This window comes from Ranitomeya imitator, chromosome 3, assembly GCF_032444005.1.
Source record: "Ranitomeya imitator isolate aRanImi1 chromosome 3, aRanImi1.pri, whole genome shotgun sequence".
NCBI lineage: Eukaryota > Metazoa > Chordata > Amphibia > Anura > Dendrobatidae > Ranitomeya > Ranitomeya imitator.
This window is the reverse complement of record NC_091284.1, coordinates 658,280,504-658,306,443: the sequence shown is the minus strand read 5'-3', so window position 1 is coordinate 658,306,443 and position 25,940 is coordinate 658,280,504. Positions and strand designations below refer to the sequence as shown.

Sequence of the window (25,940 nt, the reverse complement as noted above, 5' to 3'; positions counted from 1 at the left end):
TAGGCCTCTTTCACACTTCAGTTGTTTGGCGTCAGTCTAAAACCGCCATTTTCCTCAAATAACGGATCCGTCAATTTTTTTGACGAATCCGTTAATTTCTCATAGACTTGCATTAGCGACGGATTGTGATGGATGGTCGTCCGTTCCATCCGCCATGCGACGGATCCGTCGAAATTTGGCGGACGTTTTCTGAAAATAGACGGACATTGAAACGTTTTTTTCAACGCCGAAATGGCGGATTGCGACGGATCCGTCGCGTCCGCCATTCCATAGAATGGCTGCCTATGGGCGACGGATCCGCCGCAACCGTTTTTTCGGCGGAGCCGTCGCCCCAATCCGTTTTTTCAATTGCGCATGCTCCAAAAAGTAGATACTTTTCCCAGACAACCCCCAAGTAACGGATCCGTCAAAACTGATCCGTTAGAACCGTTTTTTTCAACAATTGTGACGGATCCGTCAATCCGTCACTATGTCGGAAGTGACTGACGCCAAACAACTGAAGTGTGAAAGAGGCCTTACCCGGGGACTTCGGCATCGTTGGTCGCTGGAGAGCTGTCTGTGACAGCTCTCCAGCGACCAAACAGCGACGCTGCAGCGATCGACATCGTTGTCTAGATCGCTGCAGCGTCGCTTAATGTGACTGTACCTTTAGTGACAGAGCTAATTAGGTACCGTACTTAATTACCGAGCCAACTTTTACAATGCTGACCACTGTCACTTTAGGTTATAACTCTGGAATGCTTCAACGGATCCAACTGATTCTGAGACTGTTTTTTTTTTTTTTTAGAGACATATTGTATTTCATGTTAGTGGCTAAAATTTCTTCACTATAATTTCTTTATGAAAAAAAGCAAAAATTTTGTAAATTTTGCAATTTTCAAACTTTTAGTTTTTGTGCCCTTAACTCAGTGGTGGCTCACACAATAGTTAATAACATTTCCCACATGTCCACTTTACATCAGCACAATTTTACATAGTAACATAGTAACATAGTTAGGCCGAAAAAAGACATTTGTCCATCCAGTTCAGCCTATATTCCATCATAATAAATCCCCAGATCTACGTCCTTCTACAGAACCTAATAATTGTATGATACAATATTGTTCTGCTCCAGGAAGACATCCAGGCCTCTCTTGAACCCCTCGACTGAGTTCGCCATCACCACCTCCTCAGGCAAGCAATTCCAGATTCTCACTGCCCTAACAGTAAAGAATCCTCTTCTATGTTGGTGGAAAAACCTTCTCTCCTCCAGACGCAAAGAATGCCCCCTTGTGCCCGTCACCTTCCTTGGTATAAACAGATCCTCAGCGAGATATTTGTATTGTCCCCTTATATACTTATACATGGTTATTAGATCGCCCCTCAGTCGTCTTTTTTCTAGACTAAATAATCCTAATTTCGCTAATCTATCTGGGTATTGTAGTTCTCCCATCCCCTTTATTAATTTTGTTGCCCTCCTTTGTACTCTCTCTAGTTCCATTATATCCTTCCTGAGCACCGGTGCCCAAAACTGGACACAGTACTCCATGTGCGGTCTAACTAGGGATTTGTACAGAGGCAGTATAATGCTCTCATCATGTGTATCCAGACCTCTTTTAATGCACCCCATGATCCTGTTTGCCTTGGCAGCTGCTGCCTGGCACTGGCTGCTCCAGGTAAGTTTATCATTAACTAGGATCCCCAAGTCCTTCTCCCTGTCAGATTTACCCAGTGGTTTCCCGTTCAGTGTGTAATGGTGATATTGATTCCTTCTTCCCATGTGTATAACCTTACATTTATCATTGTTAAACCTCATCTGCCACCTTTCAGCCCAAGTTTCCAACTTATCCAGATCCATCTGTAGCAGAATACTATCTTCTATCTATTTTGGAAGCAGAAAATTTTTTTTTTCTTTTTGGGACGTTATAAGGAACATAGTAACACATGGGTTAAAAGTTGACCAGTGATTTCTCAAACAAAATTTACAAAACTATTTTTTTAGGGACTATCTCACATTTGAAGTGACTTAGGGGGGTCAATATAACAGAAAATGCCCAAAAGTGACACCATTCTAAAAACTGCACCCCTCAAGGTGCGCAAAACCACATTCAAGAAGGTTATTAACCCTTCAGGTGTTTCATGAGAACTAAAGTAATGTGGAAGGAAAAAATGAACGTTTTACTTTTTCACAAAACATTTATTTTGGAACCAAATTTTTTATTTATTTTTTTTTCAAAAGGTTATCAGGAGAAAATGGACCACAAACTTTGGGTACTGTAATTTCTCCTGATTACTCCGATACCTCGTATGTGGGGAAAAGTCACTATTTGGGCGCATGGCAGGGCTCAGAAGGGAGGGAACATTGTTTGACTTTTTGAACGCAAAATCGCAGGAGTCAATGATGGGTTGGGGGTTAGGATCCCCCCCCCGAATCCTAACCCCCAACCCTAATGAAAAATTTTAAAAAATAATTTTTAAAATTTTATTATTTTTACCTAACTAATGGGGTGATAAATGGTGGTTTGATTTACTATTTTTTTTATTTTTCTTTTAATTTTGATCACTCTGATAAAGTCTATCACAGTGATCAAAAAGAACCAATAAGAGAAATCTGCTATTGGTGCCTGGCGGCAGCTTTCAGCGGGTGCACTGCGCATGCGCCTGGTAGCCGAGACCCCGGAGATTTTCTGACGCTGGAGGGCTCTATAACCTTATTTCTCAGCGCTGTTAAAAAGCGACGCTGAAAAATAAGTACCCTTAACTGCCGCCGTTAAAAGGCATATCGTCAGTCGTTAAGGGGTTCATTGCATTTCTAACTAACTGAGGAAAGAGAAACTTTTTTTTATCTTAAATAATTTTTTATTTAGGATCACATGACAATTAACTTGTTACATTCTTATATTTCAATACAGAGTTGTCACCCAAAAACAGACCCCCCCCCCCCCATTCCCAACTTAATCCACCCCCTCCCAAACAGACAGCCCACCTCTTTTAATAACTTAACCATCAGGATTATCGAGTTACTATCATCTCATGTAGATCTGCATGCCTCATATTAAACACCCTTCTTTTATAGTGAACCTATCCCATGGCGAGCCACGAAGACCACAATTTATCGAAGGTTTCTATTTTCCCTCTTTTCTTATAAATCCCTTTTTCTAATATCAGGCCCTGTTTTACATACTGAAGGAATTCTCTTCTTGTAGGCGGCTCATCCTTAATCCAATTTCGTGCTATTACCTTTGGAGCCATATACAGTAATCTGGCAATGGCTGTCTTCAGATCGTTATCCACTCCAATCTCATCCACGCATCCCAACGAGCACAATATCGGGTCTCTTGGCACCATACATTTGTACGCACTTTCCACTCGACTCAAAACCACCAACCATGTCCACATCATATGAAATATGTCAGCATCTGCAGACCTACACCTTGGGCATTCAGAGTCATCACGCAAACCTGCCTTGAACAATACTTCTGGAGATTTATAGACTCTGTGTATAACATAGAGTTGTGAAAGCCTATACGGTTCGCTCAGTGACAGCCTTGGTACCCATTCCAGCACCGATTCCCAAGTTTCATCCTCCATTGGGCCCACATCTCTCTCCCACCTAGCTCTTGCCGTGATCAGATACCCCAGAAGGTAAGTATGCAGCAAGTCTTTATAAGGCCATGTTCACACAGTGCGTTTTTTTACTGCGGAACCGCAGCGGTATTGCCGCTGCGGTTCCGCAGCAGTTTTCCATGCAGGGTACATAACAATGTAACCCTATGGAAAACAGTCACTGCTGTGCACATGGTCCGTAATTTCGTTTAAAAAGCCGCGCAGAATAGCTGCGGCAAAAAAGGAGCATGTCACTTCTTTTTCCTGAACCGCAGCGGTTCTGCACCCATAGACCTCCATTGTGAGGTCAAAATCGCAGTAAAACCCGCAGATCAAAAATATATCTGCGGGTTTTACTGCGATTTGATGTGCAGAACCGCTGCAGCAGGAAGTGCGGGGGAGCGGGCGGAAGTGCGTGGGCGGAGTGTGGCTGCCCCCCCCCCGTGCTCCGATCCCGCCCCCCCCCAGTGCTCCGATGCCCCCCCCGTGCCCTAATCTCCCCCCCTTATACTTACCCGGCGTCCCGGTGTCCGTCCGGCCGTCTTCTCCCTGGGCGCCACCATCTTGCAAAATGGCGGGCGCATGCGCAGTGCGCCCGCCGAATCTGCCGGCCGGCAGATTCGCTCCAAAGTGCATTTTGATCACTGAGATAGGTTATATCTCAGTGATCAAAATAAAAAAATAGTAAATGACACCCCCCCCCCACTTTGTCACCCCCATTGGTAGGGACAATAAAAAAATTAAGAATTTTTTTTTTTTTTTTTTTCACTAAGGTTAGAATAGGGGTAGGGTTACGGTTAGGGGTAGGGTTAGGGGTAGGGTTAGGGTTAGGGGTAGGGTTAGGGTATTTTCAGCCATTTTAGCCCTAAAAAGCTTCCTAGGAAACACACAGTCTCTGCATAGAAAACTGCATAAAAAAAGGATAAAAAAAGCATCAAAAAACGCATCAAAAAACGCATCAAAAAAGGACAAAAAAAGGACCAAAAAAAGGACCTGCGTTTTCTGCCAAGAGCTGCAGTTTTTTAAAAAAAACTGTCCTGAAAAAAAAAGGATGGAAATCCTGAACGTGTGAACATACCCTAAAGACTAGAAATAAACCCCCTAGTAGTCCCCTCACCACACACATACTCCAACAATATATCCTTTGAATACTGGCATTTCTGTCCCTATTCTGGGCTCCAAATACGTGGCTCATCTGCAAATACTGATATTCCCACTTAGGCCCGAGACCAAACTCTGCCTGCAATCGAGTAAAGGACTTCAACTCCCCCTGCTCAATTATCTGATACACATATTGAATTCCCACTGTCTGCCATTCTGGTAGAGGAAAGAGCAACTTATAAAACTCCTTGCTTTCTTCCTATAGGCTTCTCCTTTGTGGGCCTCTACCATTTTCAGTGTTAGGCAGCTGCCTAGAAGATCCCATGGCTGCGCTTTTTTTTTTTTTTTTTTTTTTTTTTTTTATTGGCACAAGGTTAGAGGAGGCTGGGTTTTTATTAATATATTAGTATAATGTCCAGATAAAAGTAAAAACGGCTCTTCACTTAAGCATACATCACACATACCCCACTCAAAATAAAAGGGGAAACGAAGATATCCATAATTAAAATACAATTTTATATATAAAGATAAAAAGAAAATGTTAACAAAAATTAAAAAGCAGTGTGCCTCATAGAGGACGGTATCGGCTACCAAAATAGAGACCTCAAATAATCTACTATATAATTGTCTAAGGGTCACTTCCGTCTGTCTGTCTGTCACGGATATTCATTGGTCGCGGCCTCTGTCTGTCATGGAAATCCAATCGCTGATTGGTCTCGCCAGCTGCCTGTCATGGCTGCCGCGACCAATCAGCGACGGCCACAGTCCGATTAGTCACTCCCTACTCCCCTGCAGTCAGTGCCCGGCGCCCGCTCCATACTCCCCGCAGTCACCGCTCACATAGGGTTAATGCCAGCGGTAACGGACCGTGTTATGCCGCGGGTAACTCACTCCGTTACCGCCGCTATTAACCCTGTGTGTCCCCAACTTTTTACTGTTGATGCTGCCTATGCAGCGTCAATAGTAAAAGGATCTAATGTTAAAAATAATAAAAAAAATAAAAAAAAATCATTATATACTCACCTTCCGCCGCCTCTCCTGCTCCTCGCGACGCTCCGGTAACTGCTCCATGCAAGCAGCAGGTTCCGGTGGCAAGGATGGTATGCGACAAGGACCTGCCATGACGTCACGGTCATGTGACCGCGACCTCATCACAGGTCCTGCGCGAGAAGTACCTGCCATGACAGGTTTTTTAAACCTGTGACATACGTGGCTGTGCAATATACTACGTGGCTCTGTGCTGTATACTATGTCACTGGGCAATATACTACGTGGCTGTGCAATATACTATGTGGCTCTGTGCTGTATACTATGTCACTGGGCAATATACTACGTGGCTGGGCAATATACTACGTGGCTGTGCGGTGTACTACGTGGCTGTGCGATATTCTACGTGGCTGGGCGATATACTACGTGATATACTACGTGGACATGCATATTCTAGAATACCCGATGCGTTAGAATCGGGCCACCATCTAGTTTGTATATAAATTCCAAGTGAATACATAACCTTTACAAATAGTCCTGCATGGTTACTCAGTTGCAGGCAATTTCAATATTTATAGTGCATCCAATAATGATATAAAACTGAACTAGCCAAGCCTAGAAGGAAAAAAATCAAGACTATTGATAAGTACTATACATAACAATGGCAGGTCTCCTGCAATAAGCATGAAAAGATGAATTATGGGTACCTATAGTGCTTAACCACCTATAATCCCTAAGTAGGTATGAATATAAAGGCCCACTAAATAGTATTGGTGAAAGAGAAAATTACATTTTAATAACGGACCATATAAAAAAGCAGTGCTTATACCAGGTGGGGGCCCATGCCCGCAATAATAGGAGACCAATTCACCTTATATTCTGGAGCTGGTAAACACGTCCTCTCACCCCAACGTGCGTTTTGCCGCTGGCTTCTTCCAGGGGACACACTGCTTTTTTATTTTTGTAACATTTCCTTTTTATCTTTGATATATAATAAAAATGTATTTTAATTATGGATCTCTTTGTTTCCACTCTTTATTTTGAGCTGGGTATGTGTGATATATGGGTTTTCAGAAAGCTGGGAAATTTGCATCGCCTGGCCTACGATGATGGCGAACAAGCTATAACCCTAGCAGGCTAATATAGGTTTGAAGCCTTAGTCAAAGCTATTTGAGCTCCCAAATCTCCAAGGGTGTCCAAACTTTTGCATCGGCCCCTTGTCCTTTTAGTAATTTTTAAAATGTTAAGTTGAGAATGTTTGTGTTTTTTTTTCTTTTTTTTTTTCCCCCTAAAATACAAAGAAAATGTGTCATCTTTTATCCTTGGCCCTTTTAGAAATCATTTTAATCTTCAACTTGCTTAACTGTTCACAATAACAGTAATCTTGACCAAGGGTGTGCCCAAACTTTTACATGCCATAGTATGTGTTTTCTGATGCCCATAACTTTTTATTTGTTTCGTGGATCTGTGTAGAGGTTACCTTTTTGCTTACTGATCTGTATTCTTCATTGATGCCCATTTTTAAGTACATAAGACATTTAATATTTTATTCCATTTGTAGGGGGGGAGGGGGGAGATGCTTCGGTGACTGAAATGTGTAAATCTGGTGCCTTTGGTTTTTTCCTTGGGGTTAAATGTATGTTATATATTTTGATAGATAATACTTTTATGGACATGGAGAAACCAAATTTGATGATTTTTTTTTTTTTTTTTCTTTTTTGATTTTGAAAAGGGGTGTGATTTAAACTTTTTTTTTTCTAAGGCTAGGTTCCCATTGCGTTAGGGCGATCCGTTTAACAGATCCGTTAGCGGCACTAACGCTATGTAACAGATCCATTAAAGCGCCCATAGACTTCCATTATTGTAACGCATGTCAAAATCGGCATGTGTTAGTGATGATGCGTTACTTTGTGACGCACCCTCAAACGCCGTCTACCGCGTTTTCGGGTACATTAAGCCTAACGCACAGCGAATGGACACGTTCGCTGTGCATACACCTCTATTGCAAACTCATGCTAACGCAATGGTACCATGCGTTAGTGCATGCGTTAACGCGATTGTAGCAAAAAAGCGATTTTGGGCATCAGCGTTAGCGCATCTGTTAAACGGATGGCACTAACACGATGTGAACCTAGCCTAATTCTAATATGAACTCTCTTTATCTCCTTTGAATCTAAATCTATAGCTGAACCTCAGAGGTGTCCCATGGGTTCGCTGGCATACAGGTGCCTGCCATACCAGCGAGGCGCTGGTGGGTGCCGATGAGTGTGCGCTGGCTAACATGCGTTTTAAATGCTACTGTCAGTAATTGATAGCGGCATCTAAATATTGAAACAGCAGTGATTGTGGCTAGCGCTGATCACTACTGTAGACAGAGGCTAGTATGCATTACAGCTGGCATTTTCTTTGTATGGGACAGGCACCACTCCTGAGCTCGCACCACACATGTGCGTCATGGTTACGACTAACTGTGTATGTCGGGGTGTGTGAAAGGGTTAATCTCCCATGCTTCAGTCGTCTGCGACTCTACAATGTACAGAAGCTCACAAATCTATAAGTACAGTAATTGTACTGGCTATTTTAATATTTCAGTATGAGAGGTGGAAAAATAACCTTTTTCATCTGATTTTGCTTTTAGGAAAAACTTTTTCGCACTAATACTATACTAAAAAATGCAATAACGCTGAAATCAGACACTAAATCGTAATTAAAATATGTATTGGATATATATGCAGACCAGAATTTCTCCAAATTACACACTCAATCGCTCTCTCAACCCCGAAAAAGTTGTGATATCCAAGCATGTTAATCTCCTCTAAACATGCCATATTTTTTTTTTATATACTGTACAGTGCCAAGAAGCGGACTGCAGTTTCAGAGCCCATGAGAAGCTGGTACAATTTCACTGGAAAAATGTAAGTTGTGTGCTAGAGAGTAGCAAAAAGACTGAAATTATCCTGGTCCGGCGTCCAGTTCAGTCCCAGGGCAGTTCAGATTCTTTTTGCTCATCTTTATCTTAAGCCTTTTGTATAAACTTTATAATTCTGGATCCAACATATTATAGTATCTGCCACTTTTAAACTGTTTTAAATACAGTTTGGGGAACTTGAAACAACCTTTTTTTTTTTTTTTGAGTGCATCTCACCAGATTTCGCAATATCAACTGCGTACATTGTTAAATAGATCTCTTGGACCTGATTAAAAATGCTGCATTTACTTATGATCCGTATCAGAATGGCTGTATAATGCTGTATGCAGGTTTAGCCTAATTTCTGACAACCTAGCCTGATTAGCAACTCCTCAATGTCCCTCTTCCCTGCTGAGATCCCACATTGCTGAATACAAGCTGCAGCTATCATTCAGGATGGGTTGTTGGAAACTGAATACTGTTGGACTCATGAGCTGTATCGTTCTCTAGCTGGCCTCATAAAGCCGTGATGTGGACTTTGAAAGTAAATGCACCAGTCTCATCACACCTAAGGGATCTATGTGATGTGTGTATTGTGCTTTCTTTTGAGGAGCTGTTCTAAACTTGGTTTGCCCCTTCTCTCCGCCATTAAATACAGGCCTCCAAGTGATTGTAATTTGCTGCCTGCTATAATTGTAAGATCAAATATACTTTTCAAACAAGGGACAGCAAACTCAGACATGTATAGTATGTCCACAAGATGTAACAAAAGTGTCTGATATTTACTTCTCTAATCCAGAATCATGGACCTGGAGCCAAGAGAATAAAACTAGACACACCAGACGAAATCCGTAAATGGAGGGAAGAGAGACGAAAGTAAGTGTCTTTGTTACTGTTTCTTCTTACTACTGAACATTGTATGCCAGGACAAAAATATCCACATGCAAAAAAGAGGTACGTGGGCAACTTCAGGCATGTCAACAATTTGTACCAAGAAAAAGAATCAAGAAACATGCATAAAGTCAGGGACCACCAAATAAATTAAAATATTTATTTAGAGTATACAAGAAATCCGAAAAACTTTAAAAACATACCGGTATATTACAATACACATCCATTGGTAGAATTTGGCCCAACAGACAGCAATGCACCACAGTATACATAAACATGAAGGTGCTGTATAGGCACCAAATACAATATAACTTACTTACTCTGGCCTCTTTGTAAGAAATCAATATCAATATTTAATATCTTGACACCAAGTACAAAGCCACACTGACTCTAGATCTATGAAAGGCTTGCAAAGGAGCCTCTTAATGCTCTTTACGCCTAGTATACAAACTGAAAAATAGTGTCAAGGAAATCCTATACACCGCTTGGGAAAATCGTCCAACTACCACATGTCAAAACGAACTAGCCTGAAATGATATAACCGCAATGGTAACACAATAGAGAGCATAGACTTAAGAAATGGCGCTAATAGGGACACAGAAATGAATGAGATGCAGGCATAAGGAAATTAAAATATAAATAAGAACATGAATAATATGGGCCTACCTGCGGCCGTGCGATTACAGAGCCGCAAGTGAGGCCCAAAAAGTCTGTGCCTAAAGAACAAGACCTCCACGCTTCCCACCGACAGCTGCAACATAATGTGGTCTTGTTCTCTAGGCACTTTTTGGGCATGTGGTAGTTGGACCAAATTCTACCAATGGATGTGTATTCTGATGTTTTTTTTTTTAAATGATTTTTAAAGTTTTTTTTTACTTTTCTTGTATACTCTAAATAAACATTGTAATTTATTTGGTGATCCCTGACTTTCTGCATGTTTCTTTTTCTTAGGACAAAAATATCCACACGCATTTTCCTCTAAAACGGAGCCAACCACACATTAGTTACTGTTACCTTAAGGCTGTGTGCACATTTATTTTGGGTTTTTTTTCAATGCTTTGTCACAAAACTTGAAGGCTTCCCTGATGCTAAACAAAGTGAATGAGAATCCTGAAGTCTCATGCACACAATGCTTTTTTGTGACTTGCAGATTTAAATGGGTTTTCCACCAACAAGTTCATTTAAATCAATAGATCAATAGAGAGTACAGACAGGACAGCAGGGGATCACAGCTGATCCTTTCTTCGAAGTGAAACAAGGTTTCAAGTTAGAAACAGGCAGGGAAATGCTGTACCTCACACACAAAATCAGCTGTGATCCCGTGCTGTAATGTCTGTATACTCTTCTGTCCCATCCCCCTTCCCCCCCCCCCCCAAAAGGAGCTGTGGTGTGATCAGACCATGTCCCTGTACAGTCAGGCACAGCCATTACACCGTACACAGCAGGGACACATTTATAAGATTATCTAAGTCCAGGAACACTTTATTTAAACACATCCAATTATATAACTTTATTTATTATTATTATTATTCCAAAATCTAATGATTGAAGTGAACACTGGGGTTTCTGAGTAAATCACTGAAATACATAATTCAGACAAAACCCCGATGGAACATTCCTTAAAATGAGGCAGATGGAGGCACCGTGGACGCCATAGGACCTGTGATCCAGCAGCAGTGTCCGTCTTCTTAGGATTGCATAAAAGTTTCGTCAGCCACAGATTTGCGCACTTCTGAAAAGGACACCACTGAACAGAGGCCAGACATAGTCAAAGAGTACAAAGGAAAAAAAAAAAGCATGAACCGCACCTCCAAAAAATCATAAGTTGATCTAAAGCCGCTAGGCAAAAATTTATATAACGGAATATGAGGTTTTCAGTTCAACATTCTGATGTGACTGTATGAAGCCCACTGCCACGTCACGGCAAACTTCGTAGTGGGTCCTATCGCCCTAATGGAGGGGAGCCGTGCGGCGACCATCGCCACAGCGTCGATGCACCAGCAAGGCAGACGGCCTGTTGCCCTACAGCACCCAAGCTGCGAGACAAAGCCCCCATGACTCCAGACCGCGCCGCCCCACCAGCACAAAGCCACAGCAACAATGGCCGCCACACAGCACCAGCACCAAAATGAAAGGAGCACTGAAACTCTCCTTCCTCCAGCTCTTCAGTGCGAGCCAAAATGGGCTAGACCCCTTAGGCCTCTTTCACACTTCAGTCTTTTTGCGTCAGTCTGAAACCGCCATTTTACTCAAATAGCGGATCCGCCATTTTTTTGGGTGGCGGATCCGCTATTTTCCCATAGACATACATTAGCGACAGATTGTGGCGGATGGTCGTCCATTCCATCCGCCATGTGACGGATCCGTCGAGATTTGGCGGACGTCATCTAGACATTGACGGACACTATAAGGTTTTTTGTCTGCGCCGAAATGGCGGTTTGCGACGGATCCGTCACGTCTGCCATTCCATAGAATGGCCGCCTATGGGCGACGGATCCGTCGCGACCGTCATTTGGCGTATCCGTCGCCCCAATCCGCTTTTTCAATTGCGCATGCTCCAAAAAGTAGATACTTTTCCCAGACAACCCCAAGTAACGGATCCGTAAAAAAAAAACTGATCCGTTAGAGCAGTTTTCTCAACAATTGTGACGGATCCGTCACTATGTCGGAGCAGACTGACGCTAAACAACTGAAGTGTGAAAGAAGCCTAACTTTGCAGTTTCCTGCCAATTAAAATCACCTGTGCCAATTTTTCATTTCTATCGCCTCTCATTGGGGGACACAGGAACCAGGGGTGTATGTTGCTGCCACTAGGAGGCTGACACTATGCACAAAAAAAAGTTGGCTCCTCCTCTGCAGTGTACACCCCACCGACTGGCATTATGAAGTTCAGTTTAGCTTAGTGTCAGTAGGAGGTGTACACGGGTCTTTCATTAGAGCGTTATCTACCTCAATGTGCTTCGTTCCTTTTCAGATTTTCCGTAGGATACAGGGTGAACAGCCACACCTGTAATCCCACATTATGGACTAAGAGTATGGTGTGTACTGCCACCCCGTATCCTCATAGATACGTAGATCATAGATAGATCGATAGATAGATCATACATGGATCAGCAGGACCAAGATCCTAGCACACAACCGTGATTAGAAGTCCGGTCCTTGCTCCGTCCCCCACCCACTCGCCACCAGAGCCTGTCGGTTGGAGGAGACGAGGACGTCCAGCTCCCTGGACGTCTGATATTTTCCCCGGATTGTGGTTAGTAAGGACGGCATGGGATGTTTTAGTTGAGAATTCCTACATACCCTACCATCAAAGTACCTCTGAGTCCCACCCCAGTCCGGGGTAGTCATTTGGGGGTCCCTTGTGATATTTTTCCAGGCTGCTTTGGCCTGGTCGACGTTTTTCTGTCCCTTCCATTATATATATTGGCCGCAGGGGACACATGGGGCGGGGGTCGTCGCTCCGTTCGCATGGCAGCCGCGCTACTTCCTTCGGCAGCCGCGCTGTTCTCCGGCGCGGTGGCCTTGCAGACGACCGCGCTGCCTTTTTCCCCCGGCCGCACTGTGTTCTGACCCGTTGCGGTGGCCGTGCAGGCAAGATCGTTGAACAGGCTGGACCTCGTCAGTGCTGTGAGGATCTACCTGGCTAGCACGGCCGCTTTCCGAAAGTCGGATTCTATTTTCGCCATCCCTGATGGCACACGTAGAGGCCTGCCGGTTTCCAAGGCGACTATTGCTCGTTGGATCAGAACGGCAATTTTGGAGGCTTACCGGGTCAAGAACAGAGTGCCCCCTCCTTGGATAAAGGTTCACTCTACCCGGGTAGTCGGTGCTTCCTGTGCGGTACTCCACAGGGCTTCCGCCCTACGGCTTTGCAAAGCGGCAACCTGGTCTTCCATCCACACGTTCGCCAAATTTTACAAGGTCCATACCTATGCTTTGGCGGACGCCAGCCTGGGCAGAAGGATCCTGCAAGCGGCAGTGGTGAGTCCTCTGACCTGATGGAAGTCTGTTTTTCCCACCCCAGGGACTGCTTTGGGACGTCCCATGGTTCCTGTGTCCCCCAATGAGAGGCGATACAGAAAACAGGATTTTTGGTTGCTTACTGTAAAATGTTTCTCGGAGCCTTCATTGGGGGACACAGCACCCTCCCAAGTTGTGCAGTTTTCTGTGGTTCTATGTTGTATGACTGTTCTCATGTTTACCGTTTTTTTTTTTTTTTTTCCCATCTTTGTGGTTGTGTTATTTCAACCTTATTGCTTTTTCTCCTACTGCTTTCTCACTAACTGAAGTTCAAAATGCCAGTCGGTGGGGTATACACTGCAGAGGAGGAGCTAACTTTTTTTTGTCCTAGTGGCAGCAGCATACACCCATGGTTCCTGTGTCCCCCAATGAAGGCTCCGAGAAACAGATTTTACGGTAAGCAACCAAAAATCCTGTTTTTGGTGCTGTGTGGTGGCCATTGTTGCTGTGGCTTTGTGCTGGTGGGGCGACGTGGTCTGGAGTCATGGGGGCTCAGTCTCGCAGCATGGGTGCTGTGGGGCAACAGGCTGTCCGCCCTGCTGGTGCATTGCCGCTGTGGCGGTGTTAGCAGCACGGCTCCGCTCCATTAGGGCGGTAGGACCCACTACGAGGTTTGCCGTGACGTGGCAGTGGGCTTCATACAGTCTGATCAGAATGTTGAAATGAAAACCTCATATTCCGTTATATAAATTTTTGCCTAGCGGCTTTAGATCAACTTATGATTTTTGGAGGTGCGGTTCATGCCCCCTTTTTTTTTTTTTTTTTTTTTTTTTTTCTTTTTTTCCTTTTTGTGCAAAGCGTAGTCAAAGAGTAACTCTGCATCATTATAGTGAATTGATCCATCAGGGGTTTCATTTGTCACGTCACTCTGAGATTTAGATGGAAACCCCGATGTAAGTACTCTATAGAGCGCCGGATAAATGTGATCATAAACGTTATGTAAAATGTTCCCAATAAAAGCTTCAACTCAATCCATAAAAAAGCAAGCCCTCACTCAGGTCCGTCATTTGTTAACGGAAATATAGTGGGCTTCCACGTTACTGGTAGCACAAAAGCTCTGGAAAAGCTAAATGGCTGCTCACTCCCCAAAAGAAATTCGTCAATCTCCGCTCCCAAATCCAAATGCCCCCTCCCTGCTGAGCCCCATTGTGCCTAAACCATATTTGGCACCCACATGTTTGGCATTTCTGTAGTGATGAGAGCCCGCCTAATTTACAGGTGCATGTCTCCAGAAGCATGAGCTGGGTGCAAAGTACTGGTCGCTACAGCGTACTGGTCACTACAATTGCAGTTTTCAATTTTCACTCCGCAACATCCACTGCTGCTGGTTTCTGGAAAACACCCATGGAGTCAAAATCATCTCTACACTTAACTGCACATCACTAAATTTCCAAAGGGGTATAATTTCCAAAAATATAGTCACTTGAGGGGGAAGTGACCCGATTTTTGGAAATTATCACTTTTGGGTATTTTATGTCATATTGGCCCATCAAAGTCACTTCAAATGTGATGTGGTCCCTTTAAAAATAAAATAAAATAAATAAAAAATTTTGCAAATTTTGTTTGTAAAAATGAGAAATCGCTGTTTAACTTTTAACTTCCTAACAAAGAAAATTGTTTCAAAAAATTGTGCTGATGTAAAGTAGACGTTGAAAATGTTAGTTATTGACTGTTTTGTACGATATGAGACTGATTTATGGGCATAAAAATTAAGTTTGAAATTTAGCAACATTTTCGTGAAATTTCTGTATTTTTTTACACATAAATGCAAGTCATATCAAATAAATTTTACCACGAACATGAAGTACAATATATCACAAGAAAACCGTTTCAGAATCCGTGGGATCCATTTAAGCGTTCGAGTTATGACCTCATAAAGTGACCGTGGTCAGAATTGTAAAAATTGGCCTGGTCAGGAAGTTAAAAATGGGCTTTGGGGTGAAGGGGTTAACTCGGCAGCATGTAATGTTTTCAGCATTTTTGCTACACATTTCACCCATACTAATGAGTGGGGGAAACATCTGCACCACAAACTCAAGTAATAAAAACAAATGGCCGTATTTGTTGGGAAGAGATGCAGAAATGGTACAGAACGTTCTGCACTTAGCATGTGAACATCCCCTAATACTCTGGTACATCTGCTACTGTTGTCCAATGTTATGCTTGTAGTCTGCATGTTATACCATGTTTGAGGAGAGAAAACGCCATATCTCACTGTTTTTGTTTTACGTGATCACTGTTATTAGTTAAATAACAGTGATCTGAGACCGTAAAAAGTGGCCCTAATCGTGTTCTCCAGGATCTCAGCTACTGGTAGATTTTTGGACTCTCGGGGGCGCTATTACCTTATTCCCGATATCACTTTTAAACGGAGAGGTGTCATTCATCTAAGTTATCTGCCCTTAGTCACATACCCACCAGCTTTCGCCTTATCGGTTATTCGTGCCACGACCTGACATCTTTCCAGTGTTTGCTGGGCGATAACTCTCATTGTAAGTCTAGGAGGGTCTGATTGGGGTTCTCCTAAACTTGCACTAAGAGCTTGTGCCTGTTACCTTTTGACTTGCGGTCACAATGTGGTGTTGGGATCAGAGCGTGGTGCCAGGGAGAGCAGAAAATGACGGCTGGTAAGTATAACACTAAGGGCAGGGAACTCACATTATCAATACCACTCCAGCACTGAGATAAAACAAAAACCCTGGAGTGGTGCTTGATGCTCTGACATCTGTGACCTCCTTACAATGTAATTGTTGCTGGAGGCCTTTTCCTATATTTTACTAGTAGCATAAAGACATTGTTATAGCATTAACACCAAGTACGGCATACCGCAGCTCTAGGAAATCAGTGTGTCCCAGTATGTTTGGTAAACTTTCCTTAGCTTAGTTTTGAGCTTTTCAACCTCATGATTTTCTTTATTATTTTTTTTTTTTGATCAATGTCACAACTTTCAGTTGATGGGGATAGGAGAGAGCCGTGCAGCAGAAGTACTTAAAAGGGATTGCCCACGCGCCATCCTTAGTACATTGGTAGTGACAGGTCTGCGCTGAATGATTATAAAAGGTATTGTAGGTGTTGTCATTCAGATTTTTCCTCTAACACATAAAGAATCGGATTGGCTTTCAAAACATAATGACTGGCTGTCAGCAGTCCGACAGCGGCAACATTAAATGCACGAAGTCTGCTAAACCTGAGCAGATGGAACAGCAGGTAGTGTGAACATGGGCCAGGTTACCGCTGGGTGCATCAGACTGTAGCGAGGAGCTGTCAGCTCATTTTCATCATTGCCGGTGGCTCATAGAATAAGTTGGCAAAAACAATCTGAAAGATGATACTGTGTGGACATAGGTGAGAGTAAGAGTCTTTACCTGGTGGGATGGATTCAATCCAGCACCCTGCTATGGCTATGTCGTAGGGCTACAGCTGTATTTAAAGACCAAAATGATTTGTGATAGTTTGCAAATTGCTTATATAGAAATGTGTTCTTGTATTCATGAGTCTTTTTACAGTAAAAGCAATGTAAGCTACTGTTGGTGAAATGAGCAATTAAATGTTTAAAGAATAAGTTAGATTTAGTCACAGACACCTCATCTCCACCTTAATACCTGGACCTTTTGCAGTTCTACTGAATAGCAGGCTTGGTCCTGTTAAAAAGGATCTCGGGGCCACGTGCTAACAACCCCTTTGCATGGTTTTTTTTTTTTTTGGTTTTTTTTTTAGTCCCCCTACCAATCATTGTTGAAAAGAGGTTTTATTACTTGAAACCCTATCATTGTCGGCAAGATAAATGTTTAACTGACAAGTGATTATTATTCCTGACCAATCATACACATGTTCTTAATGGTGTTATCTTAAAGTCCTTATTCGTGCAATACTCCTATAACATTAGGTGCACACTCCTAAATTCAGGCGAAGATTTAACCATTAGGGTAAGGGAGGGCTCAAATGAAATACCAATTTAACATACAGTAGTTTATATTGTATTAAGTAGTAAAAAAAAATACAAAATTACAATTCAAGAAAGGTGCAAGAATATTCAGTAACAATTCTTCACAAATGAGAGTTCAGCAGTCCTTAGAATCTCAGTGCTATCTACAATATTAAAGTGCCTAGTGCCAATACATTTATATTAATGACATTTGTACTCAGGTAGGTTCAATAATAAAAAGGCTAAATCATTTATGCGATCCTTTGGTGTGGGAATCAATCTAAAAAAAAAATCAAGATTCAATTGGACAACAAAACTGACTCTTAGGCTGTGTGCCCACGTTGCGTTCTTTAAGTGTTTTTGCTGCTTTTTTCCCACTGTGGAAACACTTAAAAAAAACACTAACAAAACCCATTTCATTAATTTTAATTGCATTCCACAATTGCTGTGCCCATGCTGCTTATTTTTCCGCAGCGGAATTGCATCGCGCTAAAATACACAGCATGTTCACTTATTTTGCGGAATCGCGGCAATTCCGCCTCTATAGACTTGTATTGGAACACTTGAAATCCACAAATATTAAAAATGTTTGCGGATTTAAAGCGCATTTGCTGTGGTTTAGTAAATCAAAACTGCAGCAAATAGGAAGTGACATCATGGGCATCCCATCATGCCATCCCATGAGCATCCCATAATCCAGAAAGACAAGAATCCCAGATCATTTCAGTCTTCCTAGATGATGGCTGGTATGATCTATGTCTGTCTCTGTCTGTCTAAAACAAAACATAGGCCCATGAGACTACTATTCCCATCGGCCTATGTCTGTTCTCCTTTAGTGGCTGCAGGATCAGCTCGATGGGAGCAGTATTTCCCATCAAACTGTTCCTGCTGTAAAAAAAACACAATGGATATATTTCTTTTCCCAACTTTATTTGTGCTCAAAAACGCACAGAAAAAACGCACGAAAAACACTTCAAAAACAAACTAAAATCCGCATGCGTTTTCCTTGGCAAAGGTGTGCGGTTTTAATGAGGGAAAAATCTGCGTCTATTCTTCAACGTGGGCACATAGCCTTAAAGCTAGTATCAACAACCACAAAGGCTGAGATGCATGAATATGCTAATTTAGCAAGGCGACTGTCAAAACAGGAGGGGCCCACATGCGGCACAGCCTGTGTAAGTGAAGACAACATGGAGCTTAGTGCAAACCTCATACATGGTATTTAGCATAAAGATTAGAGCTATGAAAGGTGCCAAACAAAGACTCCTAGCAGTGCATACATGGCAAAATGCATAAACTGTAAAGGTACCTTCACATTAAGCGACGCTGCAGCGATACCGACAACGATCCGGATCGCTGCAGCGTCGCTGTTTGGTCGCTGGAGAGCTGTCACACAGACCTCTCCAGCGACCAACGATGCCGGTAACCAGGGTAAACATCGGGTAACTAAGCGCAGGGCCGCGCTTAGTAACCCGATGTTTACCCTGGTTACCATCCTAAAAGTAAAAAAAACAAACACTACATACTTACCTACCGCTGTCTGTCCTCCAGCGCTGTGCTCTGCACTCCTCCTGTACTGGCTGTGTGAGCACAGCGGCCGGAAAGCAGAGCGGTGACGTCACCGCTCTGCTTTCCGGCTGACCGACGCTGACAGCCAGTGCAGGAGGAGTGCAGAGCACAGCGCTGGAGGACAGACAGCGGTAGGTAAGTATGTAGTGTTTGTTTTTTTTACTTTTAGGATGGTAACCAGGGTAAACATCGGGTTACTAAGCGCGGCCCTGCGCTTAGTTACCCGATGTTTACCCTGGTTACCAGCGAAGACAAAGCTGGATCAGTGTCACACACGCCGATTCAGCGATGTCAGCGGGAGAGCTAGCGACCAAAGAAAGGTCTGGCCTTCTAGCCCCGACCAACGACATCACAGCAGGATTCTGATCGCTGCTGTGTGTCAAACTAAACGATATCGCTAGCGAGGACGCTGCAACGTCACGGATTGCTAGCGATATCGTTTAGTGTGAAGGTACCTTAAGTGGAGTAAGGCAAAATAAGAGTTGGGCACAAAGTTTACCTGGATTCCCGTCCCTCTGCCCCAATGCGCATGTTTCGCTCCGCTTCTTTCACTCCATTGTCTCCTGCAAGAGAATTAAATAAATTCTCCCGGTGAAGTGCTGTGAACTTGTCTCGGCACCATGCGACTTTCTCACGGTGCTAGCTGGGATCTCACCAAGGTCACAGCAGTTCAGCCCTCCTGGGAACGCAGCCTCATTTACAGCACCGCTAGTCACTGAGCCTACGCTCACAGCAGCTCATTTACCAGTGGTTCTCAGCCTGGACGGTTGCATCTTGGCACCATCCAGGTTGAAAACGGATTATCCTCAGACATGGATTATGGCGTGGGACAGAACGATGGACAGGTGAGGGATATTTTTGTTTTTTATGCTTATTCTCTTACAGGAGACAAGGGCTTCGTCTAATTGGGCTTTAGGCAAGTATAACTGTGTTTTATTTTTAAATAAAGCAAAAAACACATTTTTGCTTTATTTGAAATAAAATACTCTATTCTGGCTGTGTGTTTATTTACAATACAACTATAGGATTAGTAATTGATAGGTGTCTTATTGACGCCTCTCCATTACTAAGCTGTGGGCTTGATGTCACCTGATAATACAAAGGTGACATCAACCCCACATATATGAACCCCACTTGCCACCACTACAGGGCAAGTGGGAAGAGCCGGGCAAAGTTCCAGAATTGGCGCATCTAATGTGCCTTTTCTGGGCTGCTGGAATGGAATATCCATGGCCCCTTACCAGCCTGAGAAAACCAGCCCTCAGCTGTTTGCTTTAGTAAGGCTGGTTGCCAAAAATGAGGGGACCCCACACAGTTTTTTTTTAAATTATTTATTTAAATAAAAAAACAGCGTAAGGACCTTCTATTCTTGATAACCAGCCTTGCTAACGCTGACAGCTGAGGGTTTCAGGCGTTTATTTTTTTTTTTGAGCATTCATGCTGGCTTTTGACGGCGTGGGAATCGCGGCTCTCTCGCGGGGATGGTATCACCGCCAAGTGGTGTTTGCCGCACTGTCATGCATATGTCAGCGTATCAAACACTCTATTGTTGGTCCCCACATTCAACTGAATGGGGTTCGGGTCCTCTGCTCAGTGTCTCTGCAGAATGACAGGCTGTATGGACGCATCATGCAACCATGTAGCCTGCCATCTAGAGGTAGCAGAGCCCAGTGTGAGGTCACATCCTGTTGTCATTGACTTTTCTCCAGCAAATGCGCTGGGAAAAAAAAAGTCAACCTGCGTATTGGCATTGTTTTTTTTCACTATCCATTCAAGTCAATGGGTGAAAAACGCTGCAAAAACGCTGAAAGTGACATACTTGATGAAGAAAAAAAAAAACGCTGCAAAGCACAAAATCCTGATGACATAAAACTAATGTGTGCGCATGATAATTCTGAAATCTCATAGGCTTTGCTGGTACTGTAAAAAGCAGCTGAAAAGTAGCATAAAAAGCAGCAAAAACATCCAGTGTTAACATACCCTAAGTGAATCATGGAATTGCCGTATATACTCGAGTATAAGCCTAGGGTGGAAAATGCAGCAGCTACCGGTAAATGTCAAAAATACAAATAGATACCAATGAAAGTAAAATTGAGACATCAGTAGGTTGTTTTTGAATATCCATATTGAATCAGAAGCTCCATATAATGCTCCATACAGTTCATGATAGGCCCATATAATGCTCCATACAAAATACGCCCCATATAATGCTTCATAAAGTTTATGATGGGCCCCATAAGGCTACTTTCACTCTAGCGTCGTACTCGGCCCATCGCAGTGCGTCGAGCCGACGTACCGACGCTAGCGGTGAATGCGCTGCACAACGGGGGCAGCGGATGCATTTTTCCAGCGCATCTGCTGCCTCATTGTGAGTTTCGGGGAGGTGGGGGCGGAGTTCCGGCCGCGCATGCGCGTTCGGAAATGGCGGACCGTCGGCAGCAAAAAAAAGGTTACATGTAATGTTTTTTGCTGCCGACGGTCCGCCACAACACGGCACGCATGAAAGCACTTTTGCAGGATGCGTTTTTTCTACAAAACGACGCATAGCGACATGCAATGCACGACGCTAGTGTGAAAGTAGCCTTAGATGCTCCATATTAAAATATGCCCCATATAATGCTGCACAAACGTTGATAATGGCCCCATAAGATGCTCCATAAAGACATTTGCCCAATATAAAGCTGCACAAACATTGATCAGATGCTCCATGTAAACATTTGCCCCATATAATGCTGTTGCTGTGTTAAAAAAAAAAAAAAATCACATACCTCTCGTTGCTCAAGCCCTTGGCACTTGCTATATTCACCTGTTCCCCGTTCCGCTGCTGCGTCTTCCCCATCCTCTGCACTGACTGTTCAGGTAGAGGGCGGCGCACACACTAATCGCGCCCTCTGACCTGATCGTCAGTGCAGAGGACGGGGAAGACGCAGCGGCGGCGGTGGTATGGGGAGCAGGTGAATATCGCGCACTGCGTTATACTCACCTGCTCCTGGCACGGTACCTGGTTCCCTGGTGCCGAAAGCTTCTTCCTGTAGTGAGCAGTCACATGGTACTGCTCATTACAGTAATGACTGTGGCTCCACCCCTATGGGAGTGGAATGGGGTCCATATTAATTACTGTAATGAGCAATACCATGTGGCCGCTCACTACAGGAAGAAGCTGTCGGCGCCGGGGAACCAGGGACTGCGCCAGGAGCAGGTGAGTATTACACAGCTGCTGCTCCACCTCCCTTGCCGACCCCTGGGTATGACTCGAGTATAAGTCGAGAGGGGAAATTTCAGCCTAAAAAAATGAGCTGAAATTCTTGGCTTATACTCGAGTATTTACGGTACTTATTTTTCCACAATCTCGAAATAATACAGCGTGATTATCGAAGTCACAACTAAACTAATAAGCAGACTGGGACACTTAGAAGTCATTAACTGTCTCCCTGCAGTGCGGATATTATTCAATATCCACAATAAAATAAATGTACAATACAAGTTTGTGTGTTAGGACGGGGTCACACGAGTGTATATGCTTTCCTCCGAGAGAATTTGATTGATTATGGTAATGACACTCCAATCAGACTGTTCAGAGAATGATCACAATGTCGGCTTAGTGTGATCCAATGCTCTCGGGTGAGAGAATTGTAGCACCAGGTGATAAGAAGATGGAGAACAAAATGTATTATTTAATATTTTTAGAGCATCATTGATTCCATGCTGTTGTACATGAGGGGGTTATATACAAAATCCAAGTATCAATTACAGTGAACAAACTACCGTAACATCGACAGACTGGTACAGAAGGGAGATGGCAATGCCCTGGTGATTTCCTCACCCCCGCAGATTTTAAATGATGCAAGCTGCAATTTTTTTTTTTTTTCCTCTCATCCTGAATCAGGAAGAGAAAAAAGAAAAACGCTGATCAGCATTGCCCCATCCCCATAGGATAACAATGAGTGCCATCCAAAAAAAAGCCCTCATTTGTATAGTTCTTTTGTTTGTCTACAAGATCACATTTTTTTTTGGGTTGAGGCCATGCATGCAATTCCAAATGGTTCACTTTTTCTTGCAACTGTTCAGGAATGTGTGTGTGTGTGTGTCTGCCAATATGAAGAATTACTAAATCCATTTTCAGCTATAGGAAAAAAATGGAGACACAAAGCGCAAAATAGGGTCTTATCCTCTAGATAAGCAAGAGAGCTTTCTTAGAATTGCTCACCTGATTCTGTTGAATGAAGAGCATGTAGCAATTTTGGCTGCTGCAGATCCACAAGCCGATCAACGGCCGTATGACAATATAAACTGTGCAGGAGGTGTGGGTTAAATCCGCGCTGCCTTAATGATGAAGTTCCAAGGATAATAAATTTAAAAGGTGGTTTATTCAACGCGTTTCAAGGTCAGTGCGACCTCTTCAGGAAATCCACATACAACATTTAACCCACACCTCCTGCACAGTTTATATTAAATCTATTTTCAGACATATGTCGTGACTATTAATTTTGGATGAAAGAATCACTCTCATCAAAGTTTGTATTATCTTAATATATTGCAGTCCTCATATTTTGTACTTACAATTGCTCATTTTTCCCTTCCCAGCTAATTCTTTTTTTTCCATAAGGTCTATGATATCACGTGATTAAAAATTGACTACGTGAATCCATCTAAGTTCTATGTAGAAACAGGAGGTTAATTATCTCTGTATTAGTCGTCAGTCACTGCAAAAGTCTTTGTGCAGTGGGAGGAGCGGAGCAGCTAGGTCAGTAGATGAAAAGGGGACTGATAAATGCAGGGACAAGAGACTTTGTTTCTACAGAGAGCAGAATTAGCTGGGAAGAAGGCAAAATGAGCAATTGTAAGTACATAATGCTATATAATATGATTGTAATATACTAAGAGGATAAAATCTTTGATGGGAGGAGTGCATCTTTAAGTTTTCTATGACTTCTCTAATATCAAGAGGTAAGAATTTTCGTCATTCAGGCTGTTTAGCCTACAAAATTGATAGTGTTCTTTCTTTGATCCAGGTTGTCATAGAAATTTGCAATGCAATCTAAAAATGTGACTGCGCATTGACCCCCTTTCTGGGATGAGTGCCTACTCCAAGTAATGAGCAAGCATTTGTGGTGTTTTTTTTGTCTGCGAAGGTCGGGTATGTTCCATGTCTGTAATTTGGCAGGTTGCTTAGAGCTATAAATACAGCTAGCCTCATTTTGTCCCTGACGTTCTGCATTAATTTACAGATGAAGATTTATGTAAGACTTGACCCTGCGCTCTGGGACTAATGTTTAGGAGTGGAAAAAATACCTAATGAGATATTAATGGGTTGTCTAATTATTTTCTACAATTTAAAATTGGAGAGATCAACAAGTCATTCTAGTACTCTATAAACTGCGGACCCTTCTAGAGCCAATGGACGTCTGCGCTGTCTTTTTGTGGGCTTGGTCAATCCCTATGATCAGTTACCGTACTTCATTAGTTAAAGCTGTTCTCAGCCAGCATCCTGCTAAATATAAGCTTTTGCATCCACAGTAGCATACAACCCTGATGTATAGAACAGATTTTATAATCGAGGTTTCCATTTGCTGAAAGCAAGCAGAGATCTTTAAAACAATGAGGATTTAGAGAGCCTTTAGCAGATTAACAGCCATAACTAACAGAGTAACCGATTGTATGGATTGGCCAAACTACACAAGTGTGTGTGTGTGTGTGTGTGTGGATAGATATCTAGATGGATATGGATGTATTACATTACAGACCAAGTGTTTGGGCACACCTTCTCATTTAAAGATTTTTCTGTATTTTCATTACTATGAAAATTGTACATTCACACTGAAGGCATCAAAACTATGAATTAACACATGTGGAATTATATACTTAACAAAAAAGTGTGAAACAACTGAAAATGTCTTATATTCTAGGTTCTTCAAAGTAGCCACCTTTTTGCTTTGATGACTGCTTTGTACACTTTTGGTATTCTCGATGAGCTTCAAGTGGTAGTCCCCAGAAATGGTTTTCACTTCACAAGTGTGCCCTGTCAGGTTTAATAAGTGGGATTTATTGCCTTATAAATGGTGTTGGGACCATCAGTTGTGTTGTGCAGAAGTCTGGTGGATACACAGCTGATAATCCTACTGAATAGACTGTTAGCTGCTTTTTTCTTGCCATAATACAAATTCTAAGTGAAGAAAAACGAGTGGCCATCATTACTTTAAGAAATGAAGGTCAGTTAGTCCGAAAAATTGGGAAAACTTTGAAAGTGTCCCCAAGTGCAGTGGCAAAAACCATCAAGCGCTACAAAGATACTGGCTCGCATGAGAACCGCCCCAGGAAAGGAAGACCAAGAGTCACCTCTGCTTCTGAGGATACATTTATCCGAGTCACCAGCCTCAGAAATCGCAGGTTAACAGCAGCTCAGATTAGAGACCAGGTCAATGCCACACAGAGTTCTAGCAGCAGACACATCAACTGTTAAGAGGAGACTTTGTGCAGCAGGCCTTCATGGTAAAATAGCTGCTAGGAAACCACTGCTAAGGACAGGCAACAAGCAGAAACGACTTGTTTGGGCTAAAGAACACAAGGAATGGACATTAGACCAGTGGAAATCTGTGCTTTTGTCTGATGAGTCCAAATTTGAGATCTTTGGTTCCAACCACCGTGTCTTTATGCGACGCAGAAAAGGTGGACGGATGGACTCTACATGCCTGGTTCCCACCGTGAAGCATGGAGGAGGTGTGATGGTGTGGAGGTGCTTTGCTGGTGACACTGTTGGGGATTTATACCAAATTGAAGGCATACTGAACCAGCATGGCTACCACAGCATTTTGCAGCGGCATGCTATTCCATCCGGTTTGCGTTTAGTTGGACCATCATTTATTTTTCAACAGGACAATGACCCCAAACACACCTCCAGGCTGTGTAAGGGCTATTTGACCAAGAAGGAGAGTGATGGGGTGCTACGCCAGA

The 25,940-nt window shown here is 43.0% G+C and overlaps 1 protein-coding gene across 1 annotated transcript in view; it reads left to right on the top strand.

Moving 5' to 3' along the window:
* The window catches only part of NUFIP1 (nuclear FMR1 interacting protein 1), a 66,769-nt gene that overhangs the window by 12,411 nt on the left and 28,418 nt on the right, over positions 1–25,940 (top strand). The window contains exons 4-5 of the mRNA XM_069758256.1: positions 8,526–8,588; positions 9,381–9,457. Coding sequence (XP_069614357.1) covers positions 8,526–8,588; positions 9,381–9,457 — 140 coding nt within the window. The remainder of the gene's footprint in view (positions 1–8,525; positions 8,589–9,380; positions 9,458–25,940) is intronic.